The sequence below is a fragment of the Eupeodes corollae genome, chromosome 2 (assembly GCF_945859685.1).
Source record: "Eupeodes corollae chromosome 2, idEupCoro1.1, whole genome shotgun sequence".
NCBI classification, from domain to species: Eukaryota; Metazoa; Arthropoda; class Insecta; order Diptera; family Syrphidae; genus Eupeodes; species Eupeodes corollae.
The window spans coordinates 70,973,253-70,992,871 of NC_079148.1; the positions used below are offsets into that span (position 1 = coordinate 70,973,253).

At 35.6% G+C, this 19,619-nt stretch overlaps 1 protein-coding gene across 1 annotated transcript in view; it reads right to left on the minus strand.

Annotated features, from left to right (window-relative positions):
* Window positions 1-19,619, minus strand: part of LOC129945652 (acetylcholine receptor subunit alpha-like) — a 170,175-nt gene that overhangs the window by 37,527 nt on the left and 113,029 nt on the right. Inside the window, exon 5 of the mRNA XM_056055495.1 lies at window positions 687-855. Within this exon, the coding sequence (XP_055911470.1) occupies window positions 687-855 (169 nt within the window). The remainder of the gene's footprint in view (window positions 1-686; window positions 856-19,619) is intronic.

Consider the following 19,619-nt stretch of genomic DNA (forward strand, 5'->3'; position numbering starts at 1 on the left):
ATACACTATACACATCATACCGTTATTCGCATGAAATTTATGATGGTTTTTCCTGCAGGCAATTAGAAAGCCAAAGCATCGTGCTTTCGTGTTTTATGCATATTTTGACACCCTCACCCTGAGTTTGAATTTGATATGTTCTTGTTGTTGCTGTTGTTACTCATACATACACATTTTGTGTTTATTTATTTTATGATTTTGCATTTTATGGATAGAAGAATCGATATTAGAAAGTTGAAAATATAATTTCTCATTAAATGAAAAAAAAACAAAACTTTTATCCTGCCATTTCGAGAGTGGTTGCTATTAGTAGATGTTATGCTATTCGTTTATCATTATGCGAACATTCACATGCAAACAAAAATTGTTGAATTAGAATTTTAATTGAAAAATTACGGTCTCTATTAGAATTCGGGTTATTAAAAGAGAATATTTAATAGCAAAGTCATTAATTTTAAGTGAGTTATAAAATATTAATTCATAAATTGTTTTACTCTTAAATTTTAATTAATTTTAAGCTGCAAAAGTTATTTTATTAGAGTTTATTTTTGATAATTCACATAATAATACAGTAATGAAGTGGGAACACTGTTTTCGTTAAAATTAAAAATTAAATTATTATGTTCGGTGTTGTTATGAAAGTTAAGTCCATATCACAATTTTGTTTGTAGTTATTTTTAACTTACCTTCTCTCCACTATCCGATGGTAGGTAAAAAACTAAAATTGTTAAAAAACTAATTCCCATACAGGGAATAATTAAGTTGACAGTGTAAAATAATGTCTTACGTCTCATTGTAATATTAAATGTTATATCTAAATATGGTTCATCGCAGCATGTGTAGAATTTTTCATTTCTGTAACGAAAAATTAAAAAATAATTTACATAAGTTTTACATTTTACATAAATAAAATCAGACGAATTAAATTAGATAAATTTATTAAAATAGTCAATGAGCCGAGAGAGAATATTAATTATTTAGGATTCAAAACGCCAGTAGGTAAATTGGCCAAATTATTTATGCCCAGTGTTGGGCTGTGTTCTACGTAGGACGGAATATAGAAATGTTAACATGGTGATGATGATAATGTTGATGGTTTTAAGGGTATATACAATATACATACGTTTCGGAATGTGTGGAGCAGTAGTTTTGGATTTAAAAGCTAAATTGGTTTGAAGTTGATAGGAACTTAGAGCGTTTTGAGTGGATTTACAAAATGAGATAATCGTGTTGGCATTATTTTGCAATCCAATTAGGTTCAACTTAAGTGGTGGTGGTTGGTTTTGGTTGTTGTAAATGTATATACATAGTTACATATATATTGAGGCAATTGGATTAATGGATATTGATGAATTATTGCCATGTGGGATGTTCCGAATTTATACGTAGCACTTTAGTTGATTTATTTATTTTTCCTATCCAATTTTGTTTGTTTTTTTGTTTTTATATTTTTGTTTAGGTTTAGGAGGTGTTTTAGTACTTTAGCTTTTAGGAAATTTCTTTTTTTAGGTTGGTCTGTGAAGTTATCTCAAATTAAAACATAAATAAAATATTTTGTTGGTTCTTGTATTTAGTTCTAGTAGGTTATGAATTTCAATTGAACGGGACACAAAATCAAATTCGGATTTTTGAGCTATGCTCGTAGATAGTCCGGAGGTATTTTTCAATTTAAATATTATTTTTTTTAAATATAGGATGAGATTAGATCACTTTATTCAGCAAAATATAACATTTCTATATCCAGGAGCTTGGCAGAAAATTTCTTGAAACAAAGGAAAAAGCTGTGTGTGTTTTTGTATCGATTTTAAAGCAGCTTTTGATACACAAATTGAGGTGTACTTTTCTATGAGCTGTATAGTCTTGGGTTATCATTGAAGTTTGGTCACGTTCTTAAGCACCTATATCGATGAACCAGGGTGGCAGTCAGGTCATGATTAATTTCGATAAATCGTAGGTTATGCATTGTTAAATGGTGTATTAGAAATGGATTATATTTTATTGCTAAAAAAGAAGTGATGTAACATTTTCTAAGATCCAATTGTTGAAGTATATAGAATTGCAAATCATTCATTAGAAAGATTAACGAGTCAAAAAGATCTTGGAGTTGTCTTTGACTTTAAATGGAGCATTTCGCTTCAAATATACAATATTACTTCTAGAGCTAACTCGATGTTGGGTTTTATTTCTGAAAATTTTAGGTTTTTTGAAGACCCTAATTCTCTTAAAACAAATTTTTTATAACATATTAGAAATTTGCTTGAATCATGTTGCATTATATGGAATCCTTTTACTCAATCAAGTATCTATAGAATGGAGTAGGTTTAGAAAAGGTTTACAAAATTAACTTTAGGGAAAATTTTTTTAGAACTTCAAATATTCTATTTTATGAGACCAGGTATCCTTTAATTATTTTAAAACCTCTTTAATTGAGAAAAAAACTATATTCGGTATTTCTTCTTAATTCTAGCTTCTCGTAGTTTACGACTTAGAGATGGACTTTGTGTGCATATTCCTTTTCATTATACGAATTATTTAAATGAATTCGATTTTCTACTTACTTAATTACTTAAGGTGGCGCTACAGTCCTTTATGAACTAGGGCCTCAAACAACAAACTTCTCCATCTAGCTCGGTCCCTAGCTAGATGTCTCCAGTTGTGCTCCAAGTTGGGTTAGGTCAACTTCCACTTGTGCGCGCCACCTGATTCGCGGTCTTCCTCTACTGCGCTGTCCTGTGGGTGTGGATTCGGGCCGGAGCATTGGTTTCCATGCGTTCTACGTGACCCAGCCATCTGAGTCGTTGGACTTTTACGTCACTGTACAGGTCTTCGTTCCATCTTCTCCTCCACTCCCCTTCGATGCATACGGGAACGTAGATAACATGAAGAACTTTTCTCTCGAAGCGACCCAAGGTGCTTTCATCCACATTTGTCATAGTCCATGCTTCTGCACCGTTTAGCAGGACGGGGATAATAAGGGTCTTATATAGCATCACCCTGGTCCCTCGAGAGAGGACTTTACCACTCAATTGCTTTCTTAGTCCAAAGAAACAGCGGTTAGCAAGAGTTATTCTGCGTTTGATCTCTGCGCTGGTGTTGTTTTCTGTGTTTAGAGCGGAGCCTAGGTAGACGAAGTCCTTGACTACCTCAAAGATACATACGTCTGTTGATTGTGATGTTTTGACCAAGACGTCGGACCTATTTTTGCCCCCTCTGCCTCAATACTTACGAAAGCTCCATTGACATCACGCTGAGTTCTTCCGATTATGTCAATGTCATTAGCATATGCCAGTAATTGGACAGACTTTTGAAAGATAGTGCCTCTAGTGCTGACGTGTTGTTGACGATGGGCTTTAGACAAATAATACGGCAAAGAAGGCGATGTTAGACTGATTCCTCTGTAGTTGGTGCAGTTTAGAGGGTCTCCTTTTTTCAGGATCGGGCAAACAATACTGAGGTTCCATTCATCGGGCATGCTTTCTTCCGATTATATCTTACAAATAAGTTGGTGCATGCTCCTAACCAACTTATCTCTAGCTGCTTTAAAGAGCTCGCCATTCAAGCCATCCGTTCCAGCTTTCTTAAACTTCAGCTTAGATATGGCAAACTTTACTTCGTCTAAGGACGGGACTGTTGGCTTTCGTCATCTATGTTGAGTGGGTCATCCTGCCTGACAACGGAATTCAGTTAGTCGTCGCCGTTATACAGTCTGCAGAATTGGTCCTTCCATATCCTCAGCATTGACTGCGGTTCCACTATGGTGTTTTCACTTTCGTCTTTGCAGCCTTCAGTTCTAGGTTTATGTACCTGCGAATTGCGTTTCACCTGTTCATAAAACTTTCGAACTCCATTCCTGCTTTTAAACCTCTCAACATCTTCGACCGAACTCTTCTCATGCCCTCTCTTTTTCCTTCTGAGAAGTCGTCGTTCCTCTCGCCTCTTCTGCTCATAGAGCTCATGAGCAGCTTTCGTCCTTCTATCCAGCGCCACTTTACGTGCCTGTTGTTTGGCTGCATTTGCCTGCCGACATTCCTCATAAAACCCAGCACATCAGAGGCGGCTTCTCTGATTGCATCTTGGCAATGTTGCCACTGGTTTTCGATACATTGTGTTGGCGGAAGAGAACTTCAAGAGAGGTTAGTTGTAATCGGTCGGAAAAGGATTTGGCGATCTCTGGCCGTTCGACGTTGTACCTTCTCCCAGCACCTCCCTGTTTTGCCTTGGGTCTGGAAATCCGAAGTGCTACGTTGGCTACAACTAGATAGTGGTCCGAGTCGATGTTAGCTCCTTGGAAAGTTCGTATATCCATGATGCTGGAAGCGTGTCTGGCGTCGATCGCAATATGGTCAATCTGGTTGACGGTAGATTGATCTGGAGAAGTCCAAGTTCCTTTGTGGATATTGAGGTGTGGAAAACGCAGCATAATATATGAGAATTAATCCGTTGTCGGAAGTGTTGTGGTGCAGTCTGTTTTTCCCGATTATTCCACCAAAAATAGCTAGGACACGTCTTTTAGCCTTGATGCGTATTGTCATGAGGCGCTTATTGATGCCCTATAGCTCAAGACTTCTTGCCTAAGTCTGGCTCCAATGACGAAGCCGCCTCCAAATAAGCGTAGTTGGTTTTCGTGGTAGCAGTCACCAAAGTAAATATCGCAGTTTTGTATCCTCTTTTTGCCCGGCCCATCTCATCGTATTTCCTGGATGGCGGTGATGTCTGCTTTATAGCCGTCTAGGGCCTCCGCTAATTCTTCGGCCGCACGTGGTCTGTTAAAGGACCTAACATTCCACGTGCATATCCGAAGATCGTTTTCCTTAATTCGTTTGCGTTGGTTGTCAACAGTAAATCCGTCCGCATCCGAGGCTTGTTGGTACTTCGCTTTTACGTGGCCAGGAAGTCACCCCGACGGCACAACCCCCAACCTGGAGGGCCAGATTCTAAGTATAACTCCAAGGATTGGGAGCCGGATAAAAGCGTTCCTTATAGGCCTGGGCTCCGAATAAGTCGAAGAAGCCCTATAAGGTGTTCACTAAGTAGTTCAACCTTACATGAATTGATTCCATCTCGCGAATTCCTCCACTGCCGTCTGAATAAGGAGAGGTGTCTTAGTGGAAACACCTCTCTCCCCTCTCTCGTTTGCTGCCCCCAACAACTTTCCACTGGGGTTGGAACCCAATCTCCAGTTGAGGTACTAGGCACCCGATGTTCACCACGGGGAGGTGAGAGTATGAGTTGATAGACAGAGGTGGGTTTTGGGAAAACCTGTGGACGCTTGTGTCCTCTTGAATGCACATTTGAACATTCAATTTTTTAATTGACTTTAATAAAAGTAGATTAGATATTATAAAGAAAGATTTATTGAAACTGCTTTTAGCTTTATTGCTCTGAGCTAGCTATTTAAACTGATATTACAAATATTCGTATTATTTTGATTTATGTAAATGTAGTTAAGACGAAATAAAAAAAATAATAAAATAAAAAAAAAAACAAAGCATTTCAGGTAAAGAGGTTCAAAACCCAAAGAAGAGAGTTTGAAGACGCTCTTCGTAAGTGAGTGGATACGCAAAAATTGGTAGAATATTTCTAGAGCAGATGAAGGTATTGACTTCAAAATTATTTAATTTCATTCAATTTTTTTAAGCAACTTAAAACTGTTCTCTAAGAAAATGATTCTTAATTTGACATAAATTAGGTGTCGAGTAAAAATTTCGAGAAAAAAAAATAGTGAACAGATAATAAAATTAAACTTATTTTTTCATATGCTAAATATAGTTCCTAACTTTTAGTTAATTTTTTAGAAAAAAATGAGTTGACTACTTTTTTACAAAACACGACAACTTAAAAAAAAGGACAAGAAATGGTATTATGAGAACAAAAAAAGATACTGACTTAAATTTCTAATCGACAGAATTTAGCTATTCATATTGGGACATATTCACAGATGTTTGCTAAACTCTTGGTAAGTTGTTATTAATCAAGTCCAGAGTTTAGGCTATTCATAAATAAATTTAAACCTTAGTTTAGGGCTTAACCTTTGGCTTAACTATAAACATCAAAAAATATACAAAACACGGTTCAATTCATTTGAATTAAGCGACAAGAATTTTTAGGAATTATATCGTTTGGATAAAGAAACAGTCACATTTGAATGAATCAACAAACCTTAACCTATAGATAAAAAGAATCACGACTTTAGTAATTCTCTATAAATACACCCCATTTTGTTTAAGTTTAGGAAAATCCGACAGATTAATACGATTGGAAAGTTATCAGTGTGGGTTCGATCCCAGCCTCTTTTTATTTATTAATTTTTAAGTGATGATCAGAAAAATACTTTATGCTTCCTTTTTTTTTTCAAATAAGTCAAATAAGCATTTAAATTTTTCAACTAAATGGCCAAAACCTTGGAAACAAAGAGTTAGATAAAATTAAATAAATTATTGATTATAATGTCAATTACATATATCATACGTTGACTTTTTTATGAGCTAAACAAGACAGTTAAATATTAAATGATATACTGTTGTTAAACTTAAATTATCCATAATAATCTTCCCTTAAAAACCAAAAGGAATTACCAAGAAAAATGAATTATATTCATGAAATCGTTAAAAATTTGTTTTTACACATACTGATAGTCATGCTTAAAGAAAATCCTTATAGTTGTTTTGCAAAAAAGCACTGAAATATCCCAGACGGCTTTCAGAATATGCAAAACTTCTAACGCTGTAATAACTAAACTCTTTAAATTTAAAAATGTAATACTATATAATAACTATAATAGTACATTTTACTTGTACCTAATACATAGCTTCTATTATGACTCGTTTAAAAATCCATTTCTCTATATTACTATTCTTATTATTATTATTATTACCAACCTCTTAGGGTGCATAGTTTCCAGCAAAATAAAAATTACGTTCTCAACCTCATTAAAAAAAAGGAAGAAAAAGAAACTACGTAGGTACTTTCGTACTATCTAAACAGAATGTTCTCATGAATATTACCTCGTTCCATTTAAAACCTTCAATATTATCCCATTAAAACTACCTTTTATCCTCTGTACCTTCAAGTAAAAAAAATACTTTCCAAGTGCCTACTGGCGTTTGTGTAAGATTCACTTCCACAGTGGATAGGTTTTAAGATGAAGTTGAAACTATTTTCAAAAACGATTCCTTATAAAATGCATTATAAAATGTTTACATTTTGCATTTGATATGAAAAAGTAAGTTGAGTAGATTAAATTTTCCAACAGTCCTTTAATATTTTGGCTTTAATTTCATGTTATAGAAACGTTGCTATTTATGACAGTTACAAATCAATGTTTATGTTATAAAATAGGTTAGGTTAGGTCAGATAAAACTGGCTGTGAGTGATAAAATATGACACCATAGCTCAATTGTTGGCCTATTGTTAAACCAAATGAACCAAGGGACTGTGTTTTAAGCTATGGGCCTAAGATTATTTGGATTACTTTTAAAGAACTCCCCTAGATGGATCATGGGTTTTTGATCTAGAGAGGGAAAGGTACAAGGAATTGAGGAATTGTTACGTTCTCATAATAGACAATTCAGCAACCGAAAAATTATGAATCATAATCAAGAGTTTCAGATTTTATCGGTTCTCCTTATGGCATACCTTATTTTAGCAGACATTTATTTGTAGTGATTTGTATACCCACCAGCGGTAGCCATGCATAGTAAAATGGGAATTTCTATCGTTTTTCATTAAAAGAAGTCATTAAGCTTACAATTTCATGGAATGTTCTTGTGGCCTGACTCCTAGCAAAGGTGCAGTCTCTATGAGAGATAATGGATAGTTTAAGAATGTAAGAGAATTTATGGAGATGGAGTCCAGAAGTTTAATAGTATTGTGACTATTTGAAAAAAATTGGATATCATATATTAATATCACGTTTCTTCCAGCATGGACAAAACTTCTTTTATTGTGATAAGTGTCACCTGGAACAAGCTTTTATATAGCAAAAAGGTCGGAATGTATCGAACTATAGTTGTTAGTTGGGGTAGTGTTCATACTTAGGGTCTATGGAATGTTTTAATAAAAATAACTACTTAAAAGTTTTAATAAATACTTTTTTACATCAAAAGTTCACAAATACTTTACAAGTTAATGAATCTCTTACATTTAGGTAATAGGTATTAAGTCAACAGTTTATTGTTGATATTATAAAAATTTAAACAAAAAACCCCACTGTCTTCATCTCATCTTAAATGCTCATTTCATTTTACCTGATAGTATTATAAGTACGATGGAGAACTTCATTTATGAAGCTATAAGACTAAAGGAAAAAATATATAGTTGGATTTTATGGTTCAATACCAAAAATTGATCAAATATTGAGAACTTAATGTCTATACTTTTGATTATTTAAAATAATGACTTAACTCAGTATCATGACGAACAGATAAATATCGGAAGTACTAAATATTTAATATTTCATTTAATTTGTTTTATATCTATTTAAGGCAAAAACACCTTTTGTGTATAATTTAATTAAACATTAACACTTAATTGAAAACAATTTGCCACGAATAGATATGTGTTTGTGTTGTCACTCGAAGTTTTTTGCAATTTCAAAATTTGACGTATCAGTGATAGGGAACTCATTGAATCAAACTTTAAGTTGAATTCGAGTGTTGCATCTTTAAGTATTCTTTAATATATAAAAAGTGAAACCAACAAACATTATAAGTTTGAAATTTTGTAAACTGCGTAGATTATAATAATATTTAACTCGCAGTAATTAACTTTAAAAACAGTTTTGCAGAAAAGATTAAGTATTTCTTGTATCACAAAAATTAAAAAACAGTGAGGTTTGAATGAAAGTTATAAGAAAAAGAGGCTGGGATGCGACCCACACTGATAACTTCCCATCCTGTTTGTCGATTTGTCTTCCTTAAAAGTTTGAAGGTTTTCGTGCATTGTTAAAAAAGTTGTCAATTAAAATAAACTTAAACATTTTAAAATTACATAATAATGAAATAGTTTGATTTCGAAATCTATTTCTGTTAACGAGTTGTTAACCAATTCTTCCAAATTTAGCAAAATTTCTTAAACGTTTATATTTCTTATACAAACAAATACAAATTGGATGTTCACATGATATAAAGAACCGAACATCATTTTTACCAAATGTTCGTACCTATTTTTGTAGGTTTTATTTTTTATAAAAAACGGACTGAATGTCGAAAACAGTACTTTATGTGAGACAAAATAAGTTTTAAACCAATACTTTTAATTTTTGAAAAGACATTTGTGTCGAAAATCAATTTTTACGAACTTTCAGAAATGCTTTTTTGGGTTTTATTTTTTGTTAAAAAATTGTCAATTCGATTTTTCTTAAAATTTCACCTGATATGAAAAACGTTATTTTTGGTTGCACACAATTTTTTTGGAAATAAAATAATTTTGTATCCGTAGAATTTTCGAGGTGGATTTTTTTTTTCAAAAAATATAGGTACTTGTTTGGTATCACGTTACAATAATATTACATAATATTTAATTCAAGTCTCTAAGGTTCCGTATGCATAGAAGGTGAGTGAATTAAAAGATAGCACGACGAGCTCTACTGGGTGTACAACGTAGACTTAATGAGAAGGCTAAAAGTCCAACGAATAAGATGGTGGGGTCACGTAGATCGTGTGGAAACCAATGCCCCGGCGGAATTGACAAATCATCCAAGATTCTAGATTCTTATTTTGCTTACAAAAACTTTCTACTGGATTTTTTTTTCTTTTTTTTTTGCTTTAAGGTGGCGCTACAGTCCGGGGCGGACCTGTGCCTCAACCAACATGCGTCTTCAGCCAGCTCGGTCGCTAACTAGCTGTCTCCAGTTTCGCACGCCAAGTTGATTGAGGTCCTCTCCCGCCTGGGTGCGCCACCTGAGTCGCGGTCTTCCTCTACTACGCCGTCCCTCGGGATTGGATTCGAAGACATTCCGGGCTGGAGCAGGACTTTAATTCTGCTAACTAGGTCAGTGTCGCTGTACAGCCCGTATAGTTTGTCTTTATATCTTCTAATCCATTCTATATCTATGCGTACGGGACCAAAAATCACCCGAAGAATTTTTCTCTCGAAGCATCCTAAGACGCTCTAATCTTTCTTTGACAGGGTCCAGGCCTCAGCGCCATAAATGAGAACCGGGATGATGAGTGTCTTATAGATGGTGATTTTAGATGCTCGAGAGGGGACTATACTTCTCAATTACCTTCTAAGTCCAAAGAAGCAGCGATTTGCAAGAGTTATTCTTGGTTTGATTTCAGCGCTGGTGTCGTTGTCTGTGTTAATAGCGGTGCCTAGGTAGACAAAGTCCTTAACTTCCTCAAAGTTATAGCTGTCCATGGTGACGTTTTGTCCAATACGTCGTTGTTCAATGTCCTTTTTTGATGACAGCACATACTTGGTCTTGCCCTCATTGACCATTAAACCCATCTTCTTCGCTTCCGTCGCAATGCTCAAAAACGCTCCACTGACATCACGCTTTGATCTTCCAATTATGTCAATATCATCTACGTATCCGAGTAATTGGATGGACCTTTGGAAGATTGTGCCTCAAGTGTTAATGGTTGAGTTTTGCACAATTCTTTCCAGAACGATGTTAAAGAAGTCGCATGACAGTGCATCGCCTTGTCTAAAACTTTTTTTGATATCAAATGCATCGGTAAGATCTTTTCCGACCTTGATAGAGCAGCGTGCATTCTTCATCGTCATTCTGCACAAACGATGATGCTGTCATACGCGGCTTTAAAATCGATAAAGAGATGGTGGGTATCGATTTGAAGCTCCTGGGTTTTTCCCAAGATCCGCCGTAGTGTGAATATTTGGTCGATAGTGGACTTTCCTGCTATTAAACCACACTGATAAGGACCAATCAGGTTGCTGACGAATGGCTTCAGACGTTCACATAATACGGCAGAGAGGATTTTATACGCAATGTTAAGGAGATTGATGCCTCTGTAGTTCTCGCAGTTTAGAAGGACTCCTTTCTTATGTATCGGGCACACTATGCTGAGATTCCACTCATCGGGCATGCTTTGTTCCGACCATATTTTGCAGATGAGTTGGTGCATGCTCCGTACCTGCTGCTTTAAATAGTTCGGTAGCGGTGGAATTCGGTTCGTCATCACCATTATATAATTTGGAGAAGAGATCTTTCCATATTCTCAGCATCGACTGCGGTTCCACTACGATGTTCCCCTGATCGTCTTTACAGGCTTCGGTTCGTGGCTGGTACACTTGGGAAATTTTTTTTTCTAAAAATTTTAAAAATTGCTAAACACAATATTTTTCATAAAACAAAATTGTTGCAAAGCTATTAGAGACGAACATTTTTCAAACTGTCACATTATTTAAGAGGTGTAATTTTCGAGGTCACAAACATTTGTTTCAGTTGTTTTACATATTTATAAAAAAACTGTTTGTTGAATTCCTTTCGATTTAATACAAATTTAGTATCATGTCACATTGTGTACATATTTAAAGTTGAAACTTCTGACGATTTTTGAAATATTGCCGACGAAAAAAAGTTCCCGACCGTACGGACGTATGGACTATGGACGTTCCAATAAATTTCAAGAACAATTTAGTATGAAATTGTGTACATTTTGACTAAAATAGACTAAGCATTCCACTAGCAGATTAAATTGCATATTTTTCTTGAGTTTAAACAAAACGATACTTCTTTAAGTTGTTAAGGTGTCAGACCTTAAAATTTTGCCTTTTGTATCACACTATAGGTTTTTAAAAAGAAGTTGTTAATTTCATAGTTTTGAAAACTACCTTTTGGACTTAGTTTTTTATGTTGATTTTAAATCCAAATTATATTTTAACTATTTGCTCAAAAATTGAACACTATTTTTAATATAATTCAAAAACTTGATGTATTTGAATTGCTTACACATCAGTTTCGTTAAAGGAATTAACTTACCTTTAAACTGTTTGGCTTTTTTTGTGAAACTGTTTTAGAATAATTGGTTAAACGTTTTTTTAAAATCTAAAATCGAATGTCGTATGAAATATTTCAACTGCAGATTGAAGAAATGGATCAAAGATTTCTAAACCTTTATGAATTTTATTGATTGAAAACAAAGCTCCTTCATAAACTAAACTTAAACTAAAAGTTTTAAAAAGTAATATTTCAAAAATCTCACTTGGTTCAATAACTTTGAAGTCGGATTTCAGTTAAAGTCAGAAGAATGCTTTAGCCATGTACATTTGCTTACTACACTTTATTTTCCAAACTGCTTTTAATCATATTGCATTGTTAAAAACAATAATTGCTTATTTGAAAAAAAAAAAAAAAATATAATTGACAACAAACATGTTCATTAAACTCACATGAATGAGCATACATAGATCCTTTGACTAAGGATTGTACGACCTTTATTCTTAAATTGCTTTATTTCTTGATAAACATAGTATTGAGTAAATAAAAAAATCTTTCCATACAAAAGTTTGCCGATACCTTTTTTTGGCACTAAATAAACTTTACACGTGGCAAAAATAAATAAACCAACCGGACGGACGTGTCAGGCAAATATTTATACAAGTTCTTTAATAAAGTAGATGCTCGTACGCATAGGTTAGACATATAGGTAGTCCTTACTTTGAGTTTGTTCTCAAATGAAAATCAATTGGCTTTCACATTTTCCAACAAGGGAATTAAATTATTTGTATGAATTCGTGAGAATGAAAAAGTATCGTCTTTGAATTTGAGTGTGTCCCAAAATATTTTGTTTCCTTCTCATGGACAAATTGAATTAAGGAAACATTTTTTTTAATTAAAATTTAATTTTCAATAATAAAACAGGTGTTCCAGAAAATATATCCAAATAATTGATAAATTTAATAAATGTTTTAGGCTTTTGAAGAGTACCATATAATATTTAACCGTATCGAAAACTTGCACAGTATTCATTATTTCCATAGAAGTAAAATTCAGGGTGTTGTATTTCCATGATAGAAATTTCAAAAACAAAAGTAAAAAATTTTGTATCTATTGTAATCGATTTAAAAGAAGAATTGAAAGCAAGCTTAATTAACAAAATATTTTTAATTTCTGATTATTATTTTTTCTAGAAAATCCCAATTAACAGTTTTTTTAACACAAACTACTACCAACATTTCATGAATATTTCGACAGAAAATAGTTTAAGAATATCCGACTGGAATAACTCGAGAATTATTGAATTGGTTTTCGATTAAAAATCGTAAGACCAAGAAGAGATATTGAATTTGTATTTGTTAAACGCATTAAATGCCAGCTTAAATACATTTTTAATAGATAAAATAAAGATAAATGGATCAAGCTGACTCCCTTGAGGTACACCAGAATTGACTTTAAATTTACATGAATTGTTACTCCTGCGCGTGGAGCTATAATATCTTTCTTTAAGCTATGATGAGTTCCACATAACGAAACGGTCGTGCAATTTTAACTAATTTAATAAGAATTTCATGGTTTCTTTGTCAAATGCTTAATTGAAATCTGTAAAGTTGCAATTGGCTTTAAATTGTTTTTCGATTGCATCCAAACAAAAAGTAATGAATTGTTATAAAGCAGTTTTCAATAAGAGCGTGTAGATGTTGAAATGAAACAAAACAAGTTGTGTGAGGTATTAACAAAATAATTTTTATTATTTAAAAGACGCATGTATGCCATGAAGTGTGGAATATGACATCATTCAAATGCCCGCCTCGACTTCTTAAGGTGGCAGGGATCCGAGTGGTCCAACTTTCAATATTGAGAAATTGAACACATGTTATGTTCACCTTTTGGGGCATCGGTCGATTGTGGTTTATTTGCATAGACTTGCGACTTCAAGAAACGCCACAGAAAAAAGTCTATCGGCTTCAAATCGCATGACCTTGTTGGCCAATTCAAGTCACCCCTGTGACAGATAACCTAACCCTCAAATCGTTCATGCAAAATGTTAATAAGGGCGTTTGCTGTGTGGCACGTAGGGACGTCCTGCTGGAACCACATGTCGTCTAGGTCCATATATTTCAATTTGGGCCAAAAGAAATTAGTTACCATGGTTATGTAGCGCTCGTTGTTAGCGGTGAACGCCTCTCCAACTCCGTTTTTAAAAAAGTACTGGCCAATTACGACAGCGCCACCGCCGCCCGCCCGCCCAAAATCCTAACCAAACGGTAACTTTTTGGAATGCATTTTCACCTGATGAACCTCGAGTTGGTTGGTGGCGTCCCATAAACTACAATTTCGCTTGTTAACACAGCCATTCATCCAAAAATGCGTCTCGTCGCTAAAGATGATTTTTTGGCCAAAATTGGGGTCCCCTTCCAAACGATTCGAAGGCCAGTCAGCGAAAAAATGGCGTTGTCTGTGGTCATGAACTTTGAGCTCCTGGGTCAGTTGGATCTTCTACGGGTGTAGGCCCGACGCAAAATTTGCCAAGTTGAAGCCTGCAAAAGGCTGAGTTCTTGTGCATGGCAAGGAATAGACCGTAAAAGTGTACAGCAGACCCCAGCTGTACACTTTTACGGACCGCGGAAATGTTTTCAGCTGATCTGCCGTTCCTTGATCCAATCATCTCAAACGTTGAAGAGTAGACTGTCAAGGGCCACTACGTCTACAGTAAAATGGGCGCAATGCTCGCAACGTTTGCGTTAACGAACACTCATTTTGATAATACAGGTTTATCATTTGAACTTCCTGTTCAATCGTGTAACTTGCCATGATTATTTGTCATAATAAAAAAACAACTGAATAATAAACAAAAGATTTGACACACGTCACCAAAACAAAATGGCATCAACGGGCCCCAAAATCTACACGCACCAATTGAAAAACCTTTTACATAAATTAGTAATTGTAATGATTTGAATTTTCGCATGATAGAAGAAATATAATCAAAAGAAGTTTTGTCACAGAATTGTCTTTTGAATATAAGACAATTTTTCTATTGGGCGATATTTCGTAACAAAATTTTTAGAACCTTTCTTATGAACTGCCCTTGGGTATGAAAATTTCCAAAGATCAGTGAATAACTTAGAACATTTCAGAGACTTGTTGAAAAGAAGAAAAATTATGTTATTCCATTGGGATCGCTACTAAAGCATTCACTAAGCTTAAATATATTGTCACGTAAAGATGCCTTAGAAATCGTAAAATTTATTGATGTAAGATGACTGTATTCTTGTGTATTGGGAGAAATAAGAAAAGAGGTGCTTATAGAATAAAAATCTTCAAAAGGCGTCTTAAAATTCTCTCCAAACATGCTCGAAATTAACTCTCGGAGGTGCCTTGAAGCTAGTTCATGCCAGCTGGATATTCTTCAAATTAAGGTTTACTATTAAAGTATCTCCAAAACTTATGTGGTTTTTTTTTAGATCATAAAGTTTGAATAAGTCACAAAGCTGTATTCCAATTCTTAGTAAACACTAAGCGTTTCATCACTCTTTGTTATATTGAACTTTAACCAGGCCTTATTTCATTTATTTTAAAGTTATTAAATGTGAATCAAACCATTGTGGACTCCTATTTAGAGTTTTTAATTAGCGCAGTGGGATAGTATCTACAAAACAATAAAATAGATATGACTTCATAAGATCGTAAAATCATTTGATCTAAACATAAATTTGAAAACATCTGAAGCATCCTTGTTAATTTTTAATTTATTTAACCATATGCAAAATATTGTGATTGGCTTTTAGTAGTTAAGTTTTTTTAAAAATCCAACTGGCTACTTTTTTTTCAATAATCAAAAATTATGGGCTTCAAAATAGTTTTAACTCACTAAAAATGTCGTTATTAATATTTTGTAAAACTTATCAAAATAATGATAGACGGGCACGAATGAAAAGCTGTAAGTGGGGGTAGAATGCGTATTCGACTTTCTTCTAAATTTTTTTTTGAAACTGAACGCTGTTGAGAAAATTGGCACTAAACTACCAAGCCTACTATGTATGTGTTTAAATTACTGTTTGAATAATCTAAGTGCATTGCATGAAACTGAAACAAAATCGTTTGATTTGCATATAAAACCAAGCAACGAATAGAAGACTTTGTATCTTATGTACACGTCTACATTCTGAGTTCAAATGCAAGCAAGGAATATTTAAATATTTTAAGAAGTCTCCTTTATCCTTTTTGAATTCAATGTGAGAAAGCAATAGAATGCGATCTACATACCAAATAAATGCATTCTCCTAGACGAAGCAATAAAAAGAACCATAAATACATACATATAGGCATGCACATGGATACCAATCCATGTTTGTGTATGGGTGTAAGGATATATATCTGTGGATAGTGGATACATTTGCTAAGAAAGTGCGTTGTTTGAGTGCAAAATCAATACTTAATGTTTTCCTTATAAATTATTCAAAGTGACTTCAAATGAAAGTTAAAGCTTTTCATATTATGCACAATATTGTGTGTTAGGCTTTGAAAATAAAGTTTTATAGCAACATTTTTTGTGAGAATTAAATTCATCTAAGATTTGGTTTTAAGTTTTATTTTGACTTTAAACCTTAATTTTTATGAAATATAAGTCAAAAATGCACATACGTTATTAACAATTGAAAAGATAAAGAAAAAGCATAGCATTGGTCTAAAGATTTTTTTCTTTTTAACAAAATCAGTTAAATTTTTGTAGGGACTTGCCTTTATTTAGTTCAATGAATTTGCTAGATGTTAGGATTACACAATATACAATTTCTTTGTGATATTTTATATCTATGTAAATAATGTGTCAAAATTGTTATTCTATGGTAATCAGACCCGGAACGACAACGCATTGAGAGTTTGTACCTGGAATGTAAGAACCCTCTACACTACAGGTGCTACTCAGAAACTTGAATCTGTCCTCTCGCAGTATAAGGCATAAATTACTGCGATCCAGGAAATACGATGGATAGGATCAGGGACAATGAAGAGAAAGAATTGCGACATTTATTATAGCTGTCATCAAAGATTGCATATATATAGATGCGAATTTGTCGTGGGAAAGAAAGTCATGGATTTCAAAATAATAAGTGATCGCCTGGCTGTGATCCGCATCAAGGCCACATTACAGAACATCAGTATAATATGTGCACACGTCGCTACCGATGATGCTGAGGAGTCTAGCAAGGAGGATTTCTACGACCTCCTGGATAGAGCCTACGGAGCATGTCCAGAGTACGACGTCAAAATCGTACTCGGAGACTTTAATGCAAAAATCGGGAAGTAAGACATTTTTGGCGGATTAGTTGGAAAGCACAGCCTCCACGAAGAAACAACAAATAACGGCTTCCGACTAATCGACTTTGCTGCAGCTCGTAATACGGTGATAAGTAGCACTAGTTTTTCAAGACGGAAGATCTACACAGCAACCTCGCGATCTCCGGATTGTCGAACCACCAACCAAATCGACCATGTGCTAATCGGCGCAAGGCACGTATTCAACATCCTGATCGTGCGCACTTTCCGAGAAGCAATTGTCGACTCTGACCACTTTCTGGTAATGGCTAAGAAGGGCCAAGAACAACACCAGACGTTTCTTTAAAAGGTAGAAGCAATTGGCTTCTGGTTAAAGAACCGGGACATAAGCTCTTCGAAACAGTGAAGAAAACCTAGTCACCGAAGCACAGGGAGTTGTTTGCAAGCAGCACTTCCAACAGCTGCTGAATGCTCAAAATGTTGAGCAAGATAATGACGAAAAAGAAGCAAGACCAGTCAATGAAGACCCAGTCCCAGCCCCCAGCAGAGAAGAGGTAGAAAGAGCCATCCGAAAGCTAAAAAATAACAAGTCCGCCAGGTCGGATGGCATAACCGCGGAACTCTTTAAACATGGAGGAAGTGTTTTGATAAATCGCATGCACCAGGTCATCATCAAAGTGTGGGAGAAAGAATGCATACCCACTGACTGGTCGATATGCCCCATCTACAAAAAAGGTTACCCGATGTTATGCAAAAACTACCGTGGCATATCCCTGCTTAATGTTGCATACAAAATCCTATCTAACGTATTGTGTAAGCGTCTTAAACCTTTCTGCAACACAGATATCGCCACCTACCAGTGTGGCCTTAGGCCAGGCACAACAACGATAGACCAAATATTCACACTGAGGCTGATCCTGGAAAAGACCAACGAATTTCAAGTCGAATCCCAGCATCTTTTCATCGACTTTAAAGCTGCTTATGATAGCATCCACCGCCAAGAGCTTATGATGGTGATGTCTGCATTCGGGATCCCGAACAAACTGATCCAGCTGTGCCGCATGACGCTAAACAATACGCAGTGCAGTGTGCAAATGGGTAACAGCTCATCCGAGTTATTCCAGATTTGCGCAGGGTTAAAACAAGGAGATGCATTGTCATGTGACTTCTTCAACATAGTTCTGGAGCAGATAGTGTATAAGGCAGGTGTGAGCACGGAGGACATTATCTTCAACAAATCCACCCAGCTCCTAGGCTTTGTGGATGACATAGACATAATCGATCCAAGAGAGCTGTGCTTGAGGCCTTCACAGCGATTGAAGAACAGGCGAAACTAGTTGGTCTTGAAGTGAATGAGGACAAAACAAAGCACATGTTATCAACAAACAAAGCAACATCTGTCCACCGCCTAGGACAGAATGTCACTGTTGGTATCAGCAATTTTGAGGTAGTTAAGAAGTTCACCTACCTTGGAACAAACATCAATCCCACGAACGACACCTTAGTGGAGATCCGAAGCGAACTGCTGATTCGATTTGGCCAAAGAACTGGGTTTTAAAACTCCTCACTCGAAAGACAAAGTGCCTGCTATATAAAACATTGATTTTACCAGTCCTACTCTACGGCGCCGAGTGCTGGACGATAAGTAAAAAAGGGGAATTGAAAAATTCTTCGACGGATTTTTGGACCCGTACGCGACGATGGAGAAGAAGATACGACCGAGAACTGTATGAGCTGTACCAAGATGTGGATGTAGTCCAGAAGGCCAATTAAAGACGACTACATTGGCTCGGCCACATCGAGCGAATGGACGACAACGCTCCAGCCAAGAAAGTCTTCTCAGCTCAGCCCCCAGGTTCAAGACGACAAGGAAGACCGAACCTACGGTACAAGGACCAAGTGACTGCGGATGCCAGAGCGCTTGGTATCGGTGACTAGAGAGTGCATGCGAGGGATCGTCCGCGATGGAAGATTACAGTTTCTCAGGATGAGACCCTTCATGGATTGTGAGCCGGATAAGTAAGTAAGTAAGCCAAAACAAGGAAGTACTGTGAGAAGATTCGACGTTAGACGGCTACAATCGCAAGAGACTGCCATGTCCTTTTCCGATCGAGTCTCTAATAACCTCTTAAGGAGTCCTATGCTGCCTGCATTAAGCATTGAAAACCAGTGGCAACATTGCCTTGCAACCATCAGAGATGCCGCCTCTAAAGTGCTAGGTTTCACACGGCCACCACAGCGAAACCCCTGGTTTGACGACGAATGCTGGCAAGCGCACGCAGCGAAACAAGACGCATACAAAACGGCGCTGCACAAAAAGGACTAGAGCTGCTCGCGAGCTCTACGAGCAGAAGAGGAAAGAGGAACACCGGTTTCTTAGATGGAAAAAAAGAGAGTATGAGAAGTGCGCGATCATGGAGATAGAGGGATTTCATAA